Here is a 15,605-nt window from a genome sequence, read left to right as displayed (position 1 = left end):
TGCACAGCGCACACTTTAACTTTTAATCATTCAAAATGTCTGTGAGAGGGACTCTCTATTAGCAGCATCATTTCATTTGGATTTGAATCCGGGTTTCTTCAGTCTTTTTGTTTCATACAGCATATTTGGTCCAAGTTTTAGCAGAGAACTCCTAAGTTAACACAACATGTTAACATACTAATGTTTTGGTTAATGTGCAGGAGGTTCATCACGCTTGGAGGAGGGTAAGAGTGTGAGAGGGGGGGGGGGGGAAGAGTGTATCGCTTCTGCAATTGGTTGCGTCTCTAAGTGTCTCATTATGCGGCTTTATTGTTCCTTTGTTGCGCCGGATGTATAAATACATCCCAGCAGGCCCAGAGGGCGACACACTCCTGAGGAAGACTGATCAGCAGGCAGAAATCAGGAGAGACGTTGCAGCAACCTGAAGAAGCACGGAAGCATTTTGTAGAAGTTGTGTTTTGGAGCGTTCTTTCAAACCCGAGCGCCGCTTTCCTCTGCTTCAAGCCAAGATGGATTCTGATTCCGGTTCCACCGGCAGCCGCTCCTCCTCCCCTGACCTGGTGGTGGACGATTGTGCAGGCGGCTTCTTCTCCAACAACATGTTCCAGACGTACTGCCAAGGAAACCGAGTGGACGGCAAGGACGGCCAGGAGGGGACAAAAACCAAGGTCGGGTCTGAGCTCAGCAAGGACGAGGTTCAGGACCTGAGGCTGAAAGTCAACAGCAGAGAGAGGAAGAGGATGCATGATCTGAACCAGGCGATGGACGGCCTGAGAGAGGTCATGCCCTACGCTCAGGGACCTTCCGTCCGCAAGCTGTCAAAGATCTCCACTTTGCTGTTGGCCCGCAACTACATCCTCATGCTGTCCAACTCCCTGGAGGACATGAAGAAGCTGGTGGGTGACGTCTACGGAGGCAGCGCGGCCGTCCAGAGCCGCACGGCTGCCCACGCTGCCGTCACTGCTCCGACCCCGACGCCGCACCTTCCTCTGCATCCTCTGGTCCAATCGCTGCACTCTCTGGTTGGCAGCACGCCTCCGGCTCTCCAGCACCACGCAGCCTCGGCAGCTGCTGCTGCGCCACGCTCCCCTCCATCCGCCAGCTTCCTAGGGTTTCACGCTCCAGTCCAGGGCCTCCTGAAGGAGCCGCTCCACTTGACCGGCTCCTACAGGCACTTCCCCGGCATGCCCTGCCCCTGCTCGCTCTGCCAGCCGTTGCACGCCACGACCGCCACCTTACACAGCCTGTCTATGACCAAATGAGCAGGACTCTCTGAGAACTGGCCTCCGCTGTTTGAATCAACGAAGCAAGCGGCTCAGCGAAGATTGATAAGATGAAAATAATGGCTGGTGCCAGAACTTGTAGATAGTGTAAATATCTTCCACCCTACAAAGTGCTGCTATTTTTTAATTATGAGTCTCATCTTGTCTCATCATTTATACATAAATATTCTAAATGCAATGGGGATTTTTTAAAATCAAAGTAGATTATACTGTAATTTATCTAAACTCTGTGATGATAAGACATTGTCCGAACATGAACCGGTTTGTCCCATTATGCTGGATTTCTATTTTCATAAATTAAAACTTTGTTATATTACCTCTTGATTGTGTTCGTTTCATTAATGCCAGATATTATTGTGGTGGTTTTGTCATGTTTTTTATATATATAATGTCTGTCAGGTACAATTTCCTTTACCTTTGTCGAAGCATGTTAGACACTCACATCTCACAACAATACAGCAAGATCTTCTTTAATCAAACAGAAAGGTTTATTCTTGCTCCAGTGGACGTCCGAGCAGTGAACACATGGATACTTAGGAAGGCTGTCATTAGTTGCTAACCAGCTTTGAACAGACAACCCTCCAAGGAGCTAAAGAGGGACAGAAGGGCGAGACAATGTGCCAGCACAGAGGCCAAATGTGGCGTTCCTGAGCCAGGGGACCATCCATCTTCACCTCAACAGGGCGTAGGAGAAGAAAGGACAGCACAGGCGCCAGGAAGGCGGGTCACTTTTGTCTGACGCAGGCGAGAGACATAGACGTGTCCTTAGCTCGAGGGTAATCATTTATCTCTGTCTTATAAGGATATAAGTGCACAACCGACAAAGTTAAAGCAGAGGACGCGATGCAGTTGGGCTAAATAGCATTTCTGTAAAAGCAAACACTATTTTCTTCCTTCTGCGTGTGTGTGTGTGTGTGTGTGTGTGTGTGTGTGTGTGTGTGCGTGCGTGAATATGTCCACATACTGCCAACATATATATTTGCCATCAAATTTTGCAGCGTTTCTGTTAAAAATCAAGAATAAATCCCATACTCATCCAGTAAATCACCAACACAGCTATTATGCACGCTGGCTGCCGTGGCCGTGATCTGATCAAACAACCCGACAATGGCTGCTCTTCACTTAGCAACAAATCAAGTGTGTAAAAATACATGCTTATCCTCCCACGGCTGACAGATGAGTCGGAGATCAGGGGAGAAATGAAGAGGTGTAACTCGTTCTTGCCCTCCTGCTCCACCTCCTCCTCCTGAGAGCCCTGAATGGGCTCGAACAATAGCCATGTGTGGGACACAAAGGCCTGGGGAGGCCAAGCTCTCGTGCCGAGGATGCGGACTCCCTCCATTCAATCTACATTTCATCATGGTAACAAGCGCTGCCGGGCCAAAAGCCCTGACACCCTCTCTCGCCACAAAGGCGGTTAGCGCTAATATATGAGGCTATTGACACTGAAAAGAGCCCCTGTCACTACTAGGGGATTGTCAGCTGTGGGACGTCTCAGTGGGGGGAGGCAGCTGCCAGCCAAACCAAGTGGTGGAGCTTCTGTCGTGGGGACCGGCCGCCTCAGCGTCACCTGGTCCCCGGTCCCCTGACTCGAGAGACCCTGGCTCCTCCTGCAAGGGCTCCCCCCCCCCTCCTTTATGTGGGCACAGGTTGGAATGGGAAGCAGAACACATTGTGGAGATTAGTGGGGATCTGTCTCCTTTTACTCAAGGTAGATGATTAGAGACACTGACTCGTGCAAAGCTGGTGCTTCCTGATCGGCACCAGATGGTATCAACTCAGTTTCTGTGTGTGTGTGTGTGTGTGTGTGTGTGTGGATATGCTTCGTAAATCATACAATATGAGAAAGTCCTCGGTGTGTCGTTATGGTCAGCACTGCTGTCATCATGACGCTCTTTAGCAGACGCTAACCAGCAGTGGCAGCGCTGCTTTTAGTCGTGTTGTGTTCAAGTAACCATCATAGCAAGGGTGAACTGAAAGTAAAAGTATCTGTTCAAAATGATCAAGTTAAAACACTAATTGTTATCTAAATATATTTTATATGACAGAATGACAAGTTATCAGTGACCCGCAAGGCGAATAAAGTGGCTGTAGACGAGACGTTCAAGGTCGTCTTGCATACAAGAAAATGGATGGATGAGGGATGGAAAGTTTAAAAATATTGCAAAATTCTTTCATACTTTAACCTTATTTTTCTTTACAAAGCCCCAATTCATTCCATAATAATAATAATCTGAAACAACACCAGGGATGCATTTGTGATTTCACACATTCGTCTTTTGTGCATCAAATGTCACACAGACTATTACACAATGGGGTTTGTAGACAGATGGATAAGTTAACTGCTTCAAATACTGATCAATAAAGGGCCACTTGTCCCAACTTGGCTCGGCAAAAACTGCATTTGCAGAGTTAATTAAGGGTCTGAAAGACCCAATTAAGAGGATGGAGGTGATGGACAGGGGAGACATATTGTGTGGACATGGGCGCACATTGTGCACCGTCTGGATAAAGGGAAACTTCAATTATGGGACAACACACTTCCAGAGGCTTGTTGCCTGGTCTTTTTCATTTTGGGCCACAGCTCCCGCCCCCTTAAACAGAATATTGATGAGGGGAAAGGACAGCTGCTAAGGGTTAACACGCATATGCAATATAGCAAGCACATACGCTCATCACACGCCCACAGATGCACCGAGGGCAGGAGATTGATGACAGGATTCAGAGTGGAATTGCTAAGCACTGATTATCCAATACACTGGCTCAAGAAGGACGTTTGTTTGGTTTCACATTCAGTTTATAGTTTGATAAGTTGCAATTAAAATCAACAACAACTTGCATGCAATTAAATTATTAGTCATCATCACTGAAGCGTTGCTAAGCAGTCTTTCCTCCATTGTGTTGATACTCTGTGCCATCTGTGTGTCGGTGGCTTTAATGTTTTCTGTTCTGTTTCATGCAGTTATGCTTTCTCACAAATAAAACATAGAAAGCAAGCTTTGGACAGCATGGAGAAATGGTGATCTGGGTTCAAATCCTGACGCGGGGCCTCTCTGTGAGTCGTATTCTTCATGTGCCTGTGTGGGTTGTTTCATCGATGCTTCAATATAGGTGAATGTGTGATTCTAAAATGGTCTAAAATGAGTGTGACTGATTATATTTTTCTTTATGGACATACACTGGACATTTGAAGGGTCAAAAACGAGTTTTTTCCCATTTTCTTATGTCCTTTACATTTGGTTTGATTAACAGTTTTTTCCCTGCAATAAACACATAATTCTACTTTTAATGACTACTCTGGTCAAACGATCTTTATACCTTTTATTGTACGTTTGATTTAGCTGATAAATGTCATATTTTGCCAAAAACCCAATACCTATTGCAAATGTGTAAATCAGTTTGATGCAGTTCATGTAACTTTTCTATGTATTTGTATTTATACAGTCTATGTATTTGGCTTGAAATAATCTAAATCTAGAATCCAAATGTTTGTTTATAAAACGAACACAACAAACATAATATTTTATCGCAGAGCTAACAATAAAAACAACAACCGACATATATTCAATATAATAAATAACATAAGGCAGTCTGTTTACGTTTTGCTTGATTTGACCCTCCGCAGCCACCGTAGATAATGTCTGCCTTGCAGCCGGGGTTAAAGTTCAGTAAATACTGATGATGTCATCGTCTGAAGATGGCTGAAGGGTGAGCGTGAAGTCGCAAAAATACTTTTTTGTTTTTAAATACGACGTAGCAGAGACTACCGATGCCGTTTTCACTGTTATGTTCATGACTTCGTTTCGTGCCTAGTAAGATTCGGTTAGTTTAATTTACTAAGCGCGTGCTTGTATGCTCGCGGAATCGGTTCAGGAAGTGCGTTTGTTTACCAAAACATTGCTAGCGTTAGCATAGCCTGGTTTAGTTATGGTGGAACGCAATCGCGGCTGTGTTTACGCAACAACAGGAGGGTTATACTGTATATCATCTTTAGTTTTACTTATGAAAAGACGTGTTCAGCCTCACAAGTCGTGCTCCGTGTCTTGTTGTGACTAGTTATCTTGTATGGCATTAGCTAACTAATGTAGCTGGCTAGGCTTTGCTGTGTGTCTCCTAGCTAAGAGCTAAGGGCTTTTGATAGATTGTTGTTGTGTTGTGTTTGGGTGAATCAGTCGTTTCTAAACCTGTGCACGTTACAGAGAAGGGTGGTGGGGAGGCTGGCTTCAGCAGAGCTTCCAGGCCGTCAAAGATAAGGTAAATCCATTCGAGAAGCCATCCACGCATTGGGATTTAATACTTGTATCTGGACGTTTGCTAGCTTTAGATTTTAAAATGTTTTGATGACCAATCGCTCTTCTTTTAAGCAGTTCTTATTTTTGAAGCACCTTGGTCTCCTTTCCTTCTGTGTTATCTGTATCGGCAGATGTTTTTAGTTTAACTAGAGCATAATTTAGCAACCATTTACCGACATAGCATGAGAAACACAAACAATAAAGCTACAGCTGTTTACTTCTCAATTTCTAATTTTCATAAGAAACTAGTAAGTGGATGAATTCTGTTATTCAAAGATCAATGGTAAAATTAACTATCGCTAGTAAAATATTGCAACTGCATTTCTCTTTTTTACAATAATAATTTGACATATTTTCTGTGTATTGTCAGCCTTATATATATATATATATTCATATTTTCATCCTTACAAATAGGGCTGTGAAATGTATAATTTTCCACCATGACATCTTAATTTACCCCTGTGCAATAATCGCATTGCAGGAGATCACTGTCCACTCCAGTGTCAGAGTCATATACACAGCACTGAAACTGTACTTGCAAGAAGAATTTCGAACTGACGTTGACAGAGTCTCTTCTGGATGGCTTCGTCTTGATTATCTGACTCTGATTTGCAGTCATCTGAAGCCTTGGAATTCCTGAAGCATGACCTGGCCGAGTTTTCGACCGTGGTGCAACATGACACGACCTGTTCCATTGTGGCGACCGCCACGGCTGTCAAAAACAAACTTGCGGTAAGTTGCTGTCTTCACACTATTTGTTTTTGTTTCAAAGATAAGTCTACGCTCGGCTGACCTTTTGCCTTCGCACACCTTCCAATGGAAACCTGTCTTTCAGGTGGAAGGTTCCTCTGAGACCACAGAGAAGGTGAAGAAGAGCCTCTCGAGTTTCTTAGGGGTGATATCAGACACACTCGCTCCACCCCCTGATAAAACCATCGACTGTGATGTCATCACGTTGGTGGCAACGGCAGCAGGAACTACAGAGGTCTACGACAGTTCTAAGGTGGGCTGCTTTTACTTTCAGTGGGGGGAGCTGCCTCTTTCATTACTTGCTGATGCGACACATCAGTTGCTTCCCAAATAGCAGCGCATGACTTTGTGCGGAGGTTTTTGTCACCCGAGGCGAGGCGGAGGTTATGTACCGGTAATCAATCATCAGTATTGGTTTTGTTTGTCGGGCAAGATAACTCAAAAGGTTATGGAAGGATCTTGGAAAATCAGGAAATGTTGTGAATGTTACCAGATTATAACATTTTGGTGATGATTCAGAAGAGATATTTGATTATGGATCAGTTTGATCAGTTCCGTTAACGTTGCAGTCAATGGAGCTTCAAAATTGTTCCTCAATATGTCGGTTGAGGGGGCCTCTATCTCACCACCAAACCTCATCTAGATCTGATCCGGAATGAGTTCAGAAAAAATAAATTTTTTATCATTGAAAACCCCATTTACAAATTAAAAAATCATTAAAAAAAAAACCAAACTTTGATTCACGTTTACTTTTCATAGTTGGTGTATGAAGATACCAAGAACAATCTAGAACCTTTTGATGATGATCCAGATCACCATGTGGACGGTGTAAATCCAAATAGGAGGGGAATGAGCTGCTTGGGGGAGGTCTGCGCTCTCCGAGTGCTTTTCTAGCGTAACTTTCTGGTTAATCTTTTTGAAATCATGGTTTTTAAGTTAATTCAGAACAGATTTAGTTTTGTCGTGTTGGAAAGCGTGATCGTGATGCGTGTATGGAAACAAAACAGCCAGGGATGAGTATTTTTTCTTTTTCTCACCTGCAGGCACGTCTCTACAGTTTGCAGGCTGACCCTGCGACGTACTGCAACGAGCCTGACGGTGAGAACCGAATGAGTGTTTATTCTACTATTAACTTGTGCTGTTGACTGTTTAGCGGATGATTGATTACTATGATACATGTGGATTTCCTTTTTGTTGCTGAGACAGGCATTTTTTTTGTGATCCTAAAAGTCCATAATATTGATGTCTTTTGTTTCCATTATTGGTTTGATTGATTTGTGTTTTGACTCGATTTATTTTTGATCAGGTCCTCCGGAGCTGTTTGACAACTGGCTCGCCGGCTTCACGATGGAAGATAAGAAAGGAGAAGTCTCCGAGCTGTTGGTCAACAGCCCGTCCGTACGAGCCCTTTACACTAAAATGGTAACTTGAAATCGCTTTTGTCAGTTCTTATTATCACGCAGCCTCCGGTTGTTTTGAACCACAACATAAATTTTGAAGCTGAATTTGTCAGATGCTTTTGTTGATGTCACTGGAATTTCAATAAACAATATACGAGCATTTATTTATTATTATTTATTTTATTATTTTATCTTCAGGTGCCAGTTGCTGTCGCTCATTCAGAATTCTGGCAGAGATATTTCTACAAAGTATTCCAGCTGGATCAGGTAATGGTTCCCTTTTTTCATTGTAGTGTCTAAACCGCAGAAGCTTTTACCGATCAGCTAAATGAATTGTCATTGAGGCCTCCTGCTCCCCGTTGGGATCCATTATCATCCTGTAAGTAGGTAAACGTGCTGAGAGGAAGCCACTGCTTGCGGCGCCATCTGCCTGCTGCGCGTGTTAAAACAGGTTCATTTCAGAACGACAGCAACTCTCGTTTGGCTCGGAGCGTTTTACACGGTTGTTTGACCCTCGGTAAGATAAGAAAATGTTAAGAACAACTCATGTGGCTGTGCAAATGCCAACCAGAGCAGTGGAATTCCACCTGCTGTAGCTTTTTTTTGCATGCAAGAAAACCCAGCGTCGACATTGATTAAGCTGCAAATGTTGCTTAAAAAAAACTTTATTGGTACTTCTTAGTTTTGCGTGACTGAAATGTTGAAGATTGACTGCAGTTTGTTTTGTGGCAGGAGGAGGCGAGGAGGGTGGCGCTGAAGCAGAGGGCGGAACAGACGCACACAGAGACACTGGGCTGGGAGGAAGAGGAAGAGGAGGAGGGTATGCTAGCCTCTGTTTCGCATGATTTAGCAGTCAAATCTGCCACTTGCGCTGATGCCCCTGCTGTTTTCCGTCAGATGACTTCCTTGGCGCCGCGTCACCGTCGTTTCTCGACTTCACACCCCAGTTGGGCCGCAGCTCGGCCCACCTCCCTGCAACACTGACAGGAACAAGAACAACTCCGCTGAGCCCCGGGCTGTCCCCCAGTGAGGAGCGTGACGCCGCTCTCTCGGTCACCAGCGGGAGCGTCAGCCTGCCGACGCAGGTGGAAGTGCGGCCGGAGCCTGTAGCGACAGAGCTGGCCAAGAAACTGACAGAAGCTAGCTTAGAAGAGGTTGCAGACAAGACACGAGAGGAGGGTGGCTTACGTCCTGAGGTCACTCTGGACGGGGCATCAGTGCAGCCTCCTGCCCCCACCTCTAAACCAGATGCAGCAAAGGGGGAGGGCCCGCAAGACCTGCGAGTGTTTGAGCTGAACTCTGACAGTGGTAAATCCACACCCTCCAACAACGGCAAGAAAGGTATTCTTTTATTTAAAACTCTCTTATTCATCCAGATTGGGAATAAAATGGAAAATGCTCAAATTGAAATCTTTTAATCTAAATGGGTCGAGAATTCAAGCTGAAGAATATTTTGTGGTCCTGAGTTTGTCTCTCTCCCCCCCCCCCCCGGGGCCCTACAGGGTCCAGCACCGATGTGAGTGAGGACTGGGAGAAAGACTTCGACCTGGACATGACGGAAGAAGAAGTCCAGATGGCTCTGTCTAAAATCCAATCGTCTGGAGAGGTCAGTGTTTCTTTTTCCACCAGCATCGATAACAAAGAATACAAAATGTTTTTACAAATGTTTTTCCTCTTTTTTCTTATTAGTTGGATGAAGACTGGGAGAACTGGAACTGAGCGCCGCCGCCGCAGCGCAAGCTCTGCCCCGCCATTAAAACTAGATCTCTGCAGACTGAACCTTATGCTTAACATGTTTAAACTCTTTGTCCACACCGTCGCCATGTCGATATTGTCAAGTAGAGGATTTTCCACGGGGGGGTTCGGGACCGCATCGGTAAACCTGCAGAAAGTCGAACGCGGATCGGCGTCCACAGCGAGGCAAAGGTGCTCAAGGTCTCGGCTGGTTCTCCTGACGTAGAGAACAGACGGCGCTGCAGCCGTTCTGACCGGGAACGATTGAGGCCGAAGTGAAATGTCAGTTTGTGGGGAAAAAAATTTACCGCGGCAGGAGACTTAATTGTTTCCCGCTTTTCTTTATGCCACTGAATGCGTCATTTATGTTGTGAGCGTGTTGAGTTGGGCAGTGACTGAATCACAAGGCTGCACAGGAGCCACAACGTGTCGTGCTGCTCGTCTCCTCTCTGACACGAAATGCCCCACAAGCGATTTATGGACTTGTGATCAGTTGATTTAATTCTACTCATCTCTTATTATGCAAGTGAATCTTCAGAATGAGAGAGAGGGAGAGAAAAAAGCATTTTGGCCTTCATTCAGAAAACACTTTTCATTCTGGATTGACTCCCAGCTAATAGATTTATGGCCTTGTAAAACACAGTCGTGTGATGATGTCACTTGAGACTCATCCAGCTGGGGGGGGGGTCGTGATCTACTCGCTCTCCTCTCCATTTTTGTAACCTTCTGTCACTTTAAAATGTTTCACTTCTTTGATTTGTCTTAATTGGGTTGAGGGAACATTTCATTATCAGCCACGAAGAGCCGATAAAGAGAACTCAAACTGCTGCTTGTGTCCCGATAGCACGCTTTTGGCTTTAAATTAAGGACCGAGGGTGTGAAGAGTCAAGTCATGGTTTCCTGACTCCTTTTTCCGTCATCTGTAATGTAACAGAAAATAATCCTAGAGATGTATTTATATTAAAATGCTTTCTGTGCTTTGGATTGCATGTCTGTGTAGTAACATGCAGAACAACAACGCGGTGTTTACTGTTGAGTTGTGCGTTTTCTGCGACAGGACATCGCCTTGTTCCTCTCGTCTTTCTGTTCTCACAAAGTGTTGCATGTCTTTCTTATTCTCCGCTGTGTGTTTGATCCCTTCAGATCGGCGCTTTGAACTCGTGGGAGCTCTCGTGCGCATCTGTTCTCAAAGCTGTCTACATTTCATCGCATTTCTATTTTTCGGATGAGCGTTGTCATTAAAGGAATCGTGGCAAACTAGCGTGGGTGTTGTGCGTTACGAGATGAAGCGGCACGACTCATCTGCTGAAATAAAAACAGATGCGGCCACAGAAACGATATTCATTGGGTGCTTGTGTGTCTTCAATTCCAGAGTGAGCAATGCCCTGAAAAAGTCACGCTGGCCTAAGTCCTCAGCTCTCGTGTCACTGGGTTTTAATGTTCCAGAATATAAACATCAGGGCCCAGATTTTAGCACTTCAGCTCCTCACATCTGGGAATATTCCAAACTCAACCCAATAAAAAGATGCATATATATATTTTTGAATGTTGCAACAAATGACATCACCAATCACATCCTGGATCTGCAGGCGAGAACAAAATTATCGTTATATATATATATATAAAAAAAGACATCTGAATTGGTGGCATGAATTCTCTAATATCACATTGCACAGATTCAATGGATTTTGCATCCTTTCACGTGCATCTCTTCTCATTCCATTTTGAAAAAAGATGGAATGTTTGGAATTGGAGTTCCAAGAGAATTCAGATCTCTTGGAACTTGCAACACGTATCAAATGTGCGCTTGTCTGAGACTGCTAATGAGGAAACATAGGAAACTGCAAGGAAAGAAGCGTCTGCGCATGTTGAGCTCAATAAAAGATCAGCAGTACAAACAATCAGCCGCGTGGTGGCGCTGTTGCTCCACATAGAGCCCCCAGTCTCAAGCAGCTGCTCCTTTCCTTTCAGCTGCAGCATCCATCCCACTGACGTGGATTCATCATCTTTTGACTTCAAATTATTTCTAATATTTCTCTCTTTTAAATTACTATTATCCCCCCCCCCCCCCCCCCCATCCCATAATAATCACTGAATGCACTCTGGCTGGATGCATCTGGTGAAAGTTTCAGGCGGGCTAATGTAGGTCACAGTGGAGGCACACCTGTGCCCCACGCTGGATCAGCAACAGGGATGCTGCCTGTCTCTCTGTCCAGCAAAACAGGGCGGATGAGTGGGTGTGGTCACTGGAGGATGAGGTGGGTGTGGTCACTGGAGGATGAAGGGGAAACCATTGATCTATTGCACCAATGTCAGAACCAACCCAACCTCATCAGCACAGAGGAAAACACAAATGATGTGCCGATCTCTCTTTTCATAATGACAATTTTTAAAGGAGCAGTTCGACTGAGAATGAAATTTTAGTCATTGTCTCCTCTCAATGAAAGCATGTTGAAGATTCTTCGTCCACATAATATATCTGGAAGTTAAAAGAAAGGACGCTGCGTGGCTGCAGAATCCTAAAGGAAAGGGTGACTTGTTTTAAGCAAAAAAAAAAAAAAAAAAAAGCAGCTCATCTTGTGCAGCCCAGAGCTTTGAAACTCTGAAGGGAATAACTTATGTCAAAAGATGCTACTTATAGTCTTTTATATAGCCTCGAAGCTAAAAAATAAAATAAATGCACTACCCGGTCTAAATGCATGCACAAAATCAAAGTTGCAAATATTAAAAATCTAAAAATATTTATGATCTCTGCAGAACTCTGATTCTTCTTGTTGAGTTGAGACCCCCTGATCCATCATTTCTCTTCCAGGCCTTCACATCCAGCCCCTGGCAGCTTGTGCATATGCTGCCCAGACCCCAAATAGCACAGACCCCCATATAAATTACACCCCTTCTTGCTCTGTTCTCACTCAAAGTCCTTACTCAGCAGAAAAGGTTGTAAAGGAATTTCCTGTTGAAGCCCGCCGCTCCCTGAGCCCCTCTCTCTCTCTGTGTGTGTGTACGTGTGTGTGTGCTGTTTTGCATGCTTGACATTACCACCGGCTCCCCCCAGCCGCCATGTTCAGATCATTTCACCACGAACAGACAATGAAGGGGGGCGGATGCCAATCAGATGGGGGGGGGGGGGAAGAAAAAAACGTCTCTCCCGATGATCTTTTTTTCAGCATCCTCACCCTTTCCCCTCATAATCCATCCTCGAATGGACACTTCCTGCTTCTCTGTATCAGTCCACGCATTTATGCACTCACCTCTAACGTCTCTCAACAAATGCAAAAACACAGATGTGCGTCACGTCCAGCGTCAGGGCGGGGGCCATTGTCTCTATAGCTGGTATTATTCTCCGCACCCTAAAGGGAGAAACTCTGTAATCCGTGCGCCTTTCAATCCGCACAAAAGACCCCCCCCCCCCACCCCCTGAGGGAGGAGGCAGACTCCTATGGAATGTGCCAGCAGGGTTTTCTATACTGACTTGAAATCCATTTCATATTATGAGCATCTCTGAATCCTGAGATTTTCCTGTCTGAAATGTTGCTATTTGCATTTTGTAGTCTGTGCAATAGCTGCACATTAAATTGAGCCTGTGTGCAAGACTTTCTTCTTCTACACTCTTAGTCCTGCTAATAGGAACTGATGTCTGATTGTGTTCCATCTGAACTTTGTAGGGGGGGGGGGGGGGGCTAAAGGGCTCTTGAGATGCCTCGGAATTTTTCCATGACAAACTATCGTCTTTCCCAATGTCGAGTGGTGGGAACGGGCCATTTTGTTTGTCCGAAGCAATGTCTGGGAGGAATGTAGGGTTTAGTTGGGGGGGGGGGGATGCAGGCGGGGGGGTATGATAACTCCCACTCCATTCAGATTTATGGTCAAGACAGAGGAGCTCCTCTGAATGGCTGTCAGGGGACGAGCGGAACGCCGCCTCTCTGCTCAGGGCCTGCCAAAGCCAATGTTTAGGCAAACAGCCCTCTACGTCCTTCTGTTTCTATTCTCTGTCTCCCGTTCTATGCCATCATGTGGAAAATTGGACAGCAGCTCTTCTGTTGGACTTTCACACAGCACAGTCAATCCATTATGAACTTTATCAGAAAAGGAGCGACAGAATTATGTGGTTTTAAACCTGATTATAAAAAGGATTCTGCCCCGATCCCTTTTTTTAAAAACTGCCAGGTTGTCGTTTTTTTCCCCTTTTTGGTGCTTAGTTTGACATTTTGGAAAATGGGCTTCTCAACTTTCCCTGCATACGAGATGATTGATATGCACTCATGTCTGCTCGGTAAACACGAAGCCACAGGCAGCAGCCAGTTAGCGAAACTTCAGAGAGAGACTTGAAGCAGAGACAAGCGAGCCTGGCTCAGGCTGGAGGAAACTAAATTCACCAACCAGCACTTTCCTTCAGTTTTGGCTTAATGACTGAAAACGCTGTGGCGAGAGGATTTCAGAACATCCAAACTCCTGACCGAGACAGTCAGGAGAGAACAGTGAATTACTGTCAGAAAGTCTGCATTGCTTAGACTCTGAGATGATCGAAGGGCAGACTCCGGCTGGTGGTGACGGCGAATGGCACTGCAGAAACTAATGAAACTAATAGATCTCCAAAGATAATGTGGTGAGCGTGCAGCAGCTATAGATTCTAACTGAACTAAGTAATTATTAGTGACCTTTAGAAACACATTCCAGTGCCTCTTTGGTAAGCACTAATGATTCATCAATATAACTCGGGGCCAGGCCCACAAGAGCTAGCGCTAGTCGTAGCCTTAATAAGAACAAATCATAATATAATCATCTTTCAAACTTGGAACTTGGAAATCGGTTGTGCGATTCATTAAATAAGTTATGATTTAAGTATCAATAATCTTACAGCTTCCATCCAGGATGAATCCAGCAGACACAATAATTTAACCCTTGTTTCCCATGATGCTACCTCTCTGAATGTCCTGTCCCCTTCCTTCCCTTTTTTTGCCTCCCCTTCCTCCTCTTTTCATTATCGTCCCCATTCATTCATTTGTCCATTTGTCCCCAACCTCGGCTGGGGCCGTTCATGTCCGTCTGTCCCTCCTTCTTTGGTTTCTTCAGGGGGGGGAGAGCCCACACTCCCTCGTCTCGTCGGCTGCCTGGTAATTTAAGGTGAGATTGTTTTTGCCCGTGGAGGAGAAGCAAGCCTGAAGTTCGACTCCGTGCAGCAATGCAAATTGGACGGACAAACTTCGCAGCGGTCTTCATTATCCTATGAATAAAAAAAACTCGATGATGGTTTCGGCCTGTTACGTAAATCTGCCTGGCAAATTGCAGCATCCAGAAAGTACCCTGGAGACGAGGCAAAGAGCTTTGTAAGGACTTAATTTGAACTAAGTACAGTAATTTAAAATAGACCAGTCTCTTGTACTCCCAGCAATAGCATTTTCACCATTTATTAATATCTTCAATATTTTTTCCTTTTTGCTAACGTGATTCCAGCTCAGGCCAGGGAGAGATTCTGTTCATTATTTAGCTTATTTAATGACGCCTCATTAGCATTTTAGCATCAACTATAATCAGCGTTAGTCATCATCATTTAGCTGAGTTACAAGCGTTTCTGTATTTTTCCTGTTGAAATAATATCTTCAAACTGCTGACGCTCACAGGGAGGAGAATAATGACTTCCCATAATAACAGATATTTAGTAATCACAATGTGACTGTGTGGAGAGAAAACTGCATCCTTGGGGCAACAGCAGGCAAACCAGCAAGTAAATAACAAAACAAAAACCCTGGAGGATGTCTTTGAGGTGTGTGTTTATGTAAAAAGGCTCTGGGAACACAGCAGTCCCGTGTGTGCCAAGATAATCCCAAATCAAGTCTCCGATGTCAGCCCCCCTGCGCTAAAGGTCGTGTTTTAGGCCCGAGTCAGCCAAACCTGCTGATCCAGGCGCCGCGGCCTCTGGAGAACCCGCCTCCTCCAGCGTCCCAATCCAGGGGATCCGATTGGCACCGTGAGTGTGCCATCTGCCCCTCGACAAGATTACACAGCACTGGGCCGAGAAATCCCTGCAGCAGATTAAATATGAAATATAGGGCAGGGAGAGGTGTGGTGCTGCATGTCTAGATTTAGTCGTGTCCTGCCTCCATATTTGTGCCATTGCAAGATGCTTTTTTTCTTCTTCCCCCCTT

General features: G+C 45.0%; 2 protein-coding genes across 2 annotated transcripts; both read left to right on the top strand.

Annotated features, from left to right (window-relative positions):
• The first annotated feature begins 509 nt into the window (after positions 1 to 509).
• olig4 (oligodendrocyte transcription factor 4) lies at positions 510 to 1,262 on the top strand. The gene has a single exon (XM_068752366.1). It carries the CDS (start codon positions 510 to 512, stop codon positions 1,260 to 1,262), a length of 753 nt encoding a protein of 250 aa, XP_068608467.1.
• Positions 1,263 to 4,953: 3,691 nt separating this feature from the next.
• Positions 4,954 to 10,799, top strand: bsdc1 (BSD domain containing 1). Its single transcript, XM_068751733.1, has 11 exons — positions 4,954 to 4,991; positions 5,483 to 5,537; positions 6,191 to 6,307; positions 6,411 to 6,578; positions 7,369 to 7,423; positions 7,632 to 7,747; positions 7,924 to 7,992; positions 8,458 to 8,545; positions 8,623 to 9,066; positions 9,228 to 9,331; positions 9,415 to 10,799. The coding sequence occupies exons 1-11, from the start codon at positions 4,981 to 4,983 to the stop codon at positions 9,442 to 9,444; spliced, it is 1,257 nt and encodes a 418-aa protein (XP_068607834.1). The 5' UTR covers positions 4,954 to 4,980; the 3' UTR covers positions 9,445 to 10,799.
• Positions 10,800 to 15,605: the final 4,806 nt, after the last annotated feature.

The sequence above is a fragment of the Brachionichthys hirsutus genome, chromosome 18, assembly GCF_040956055.1.
Source record: "Brachionichthys hirsutus isolate HB-005 chromosome 18, CSIRO-AGI_Bhir_v1, whole genome shotgun sequence".
Taxonomy (NCBI): Eukaryota; Metazoa; Chordata; class Actinopteri; order Lophiiformes; family Brachionichthyidae; genus Brachionichthys; species Brachionichthys hirsutus.
The sequence above is the reverse complement of the archived record's forward strand: the minus strand, read 5'-3'. Positions and strand labels throughout refer to the sequence as shown.

What these genes read in the sequence shown, in the direction of transcription:
- olig4 (XM_068752366.1), top strand. Translation starts at nt 510, where the DNA reads ATGGATTCTGATTCCGGTTCCACCGGCAGCCGCTCCTCCTCCCCTGAC.
- bsdc1 (XM_068751733.1), top strand. An exon ending in AGGTCTACGACAGTTCTAAG is followed by an intron (nt 6,579 to 7,368) that starts GTGGGCTGCTTT and finishes TCTCACCTGCAG; the next exon opens with GCACGTCTCTACAGTTTGCA. An exon ending in AAATCCAATCGTCTGGAGAG is followed by an intron (nt 9,332 to 9,414) that starts GTCAGTGTTTCT and finishes TTTTCTTATTAG; the next exon opens with TTGGATGAAGACTGGGAGAA.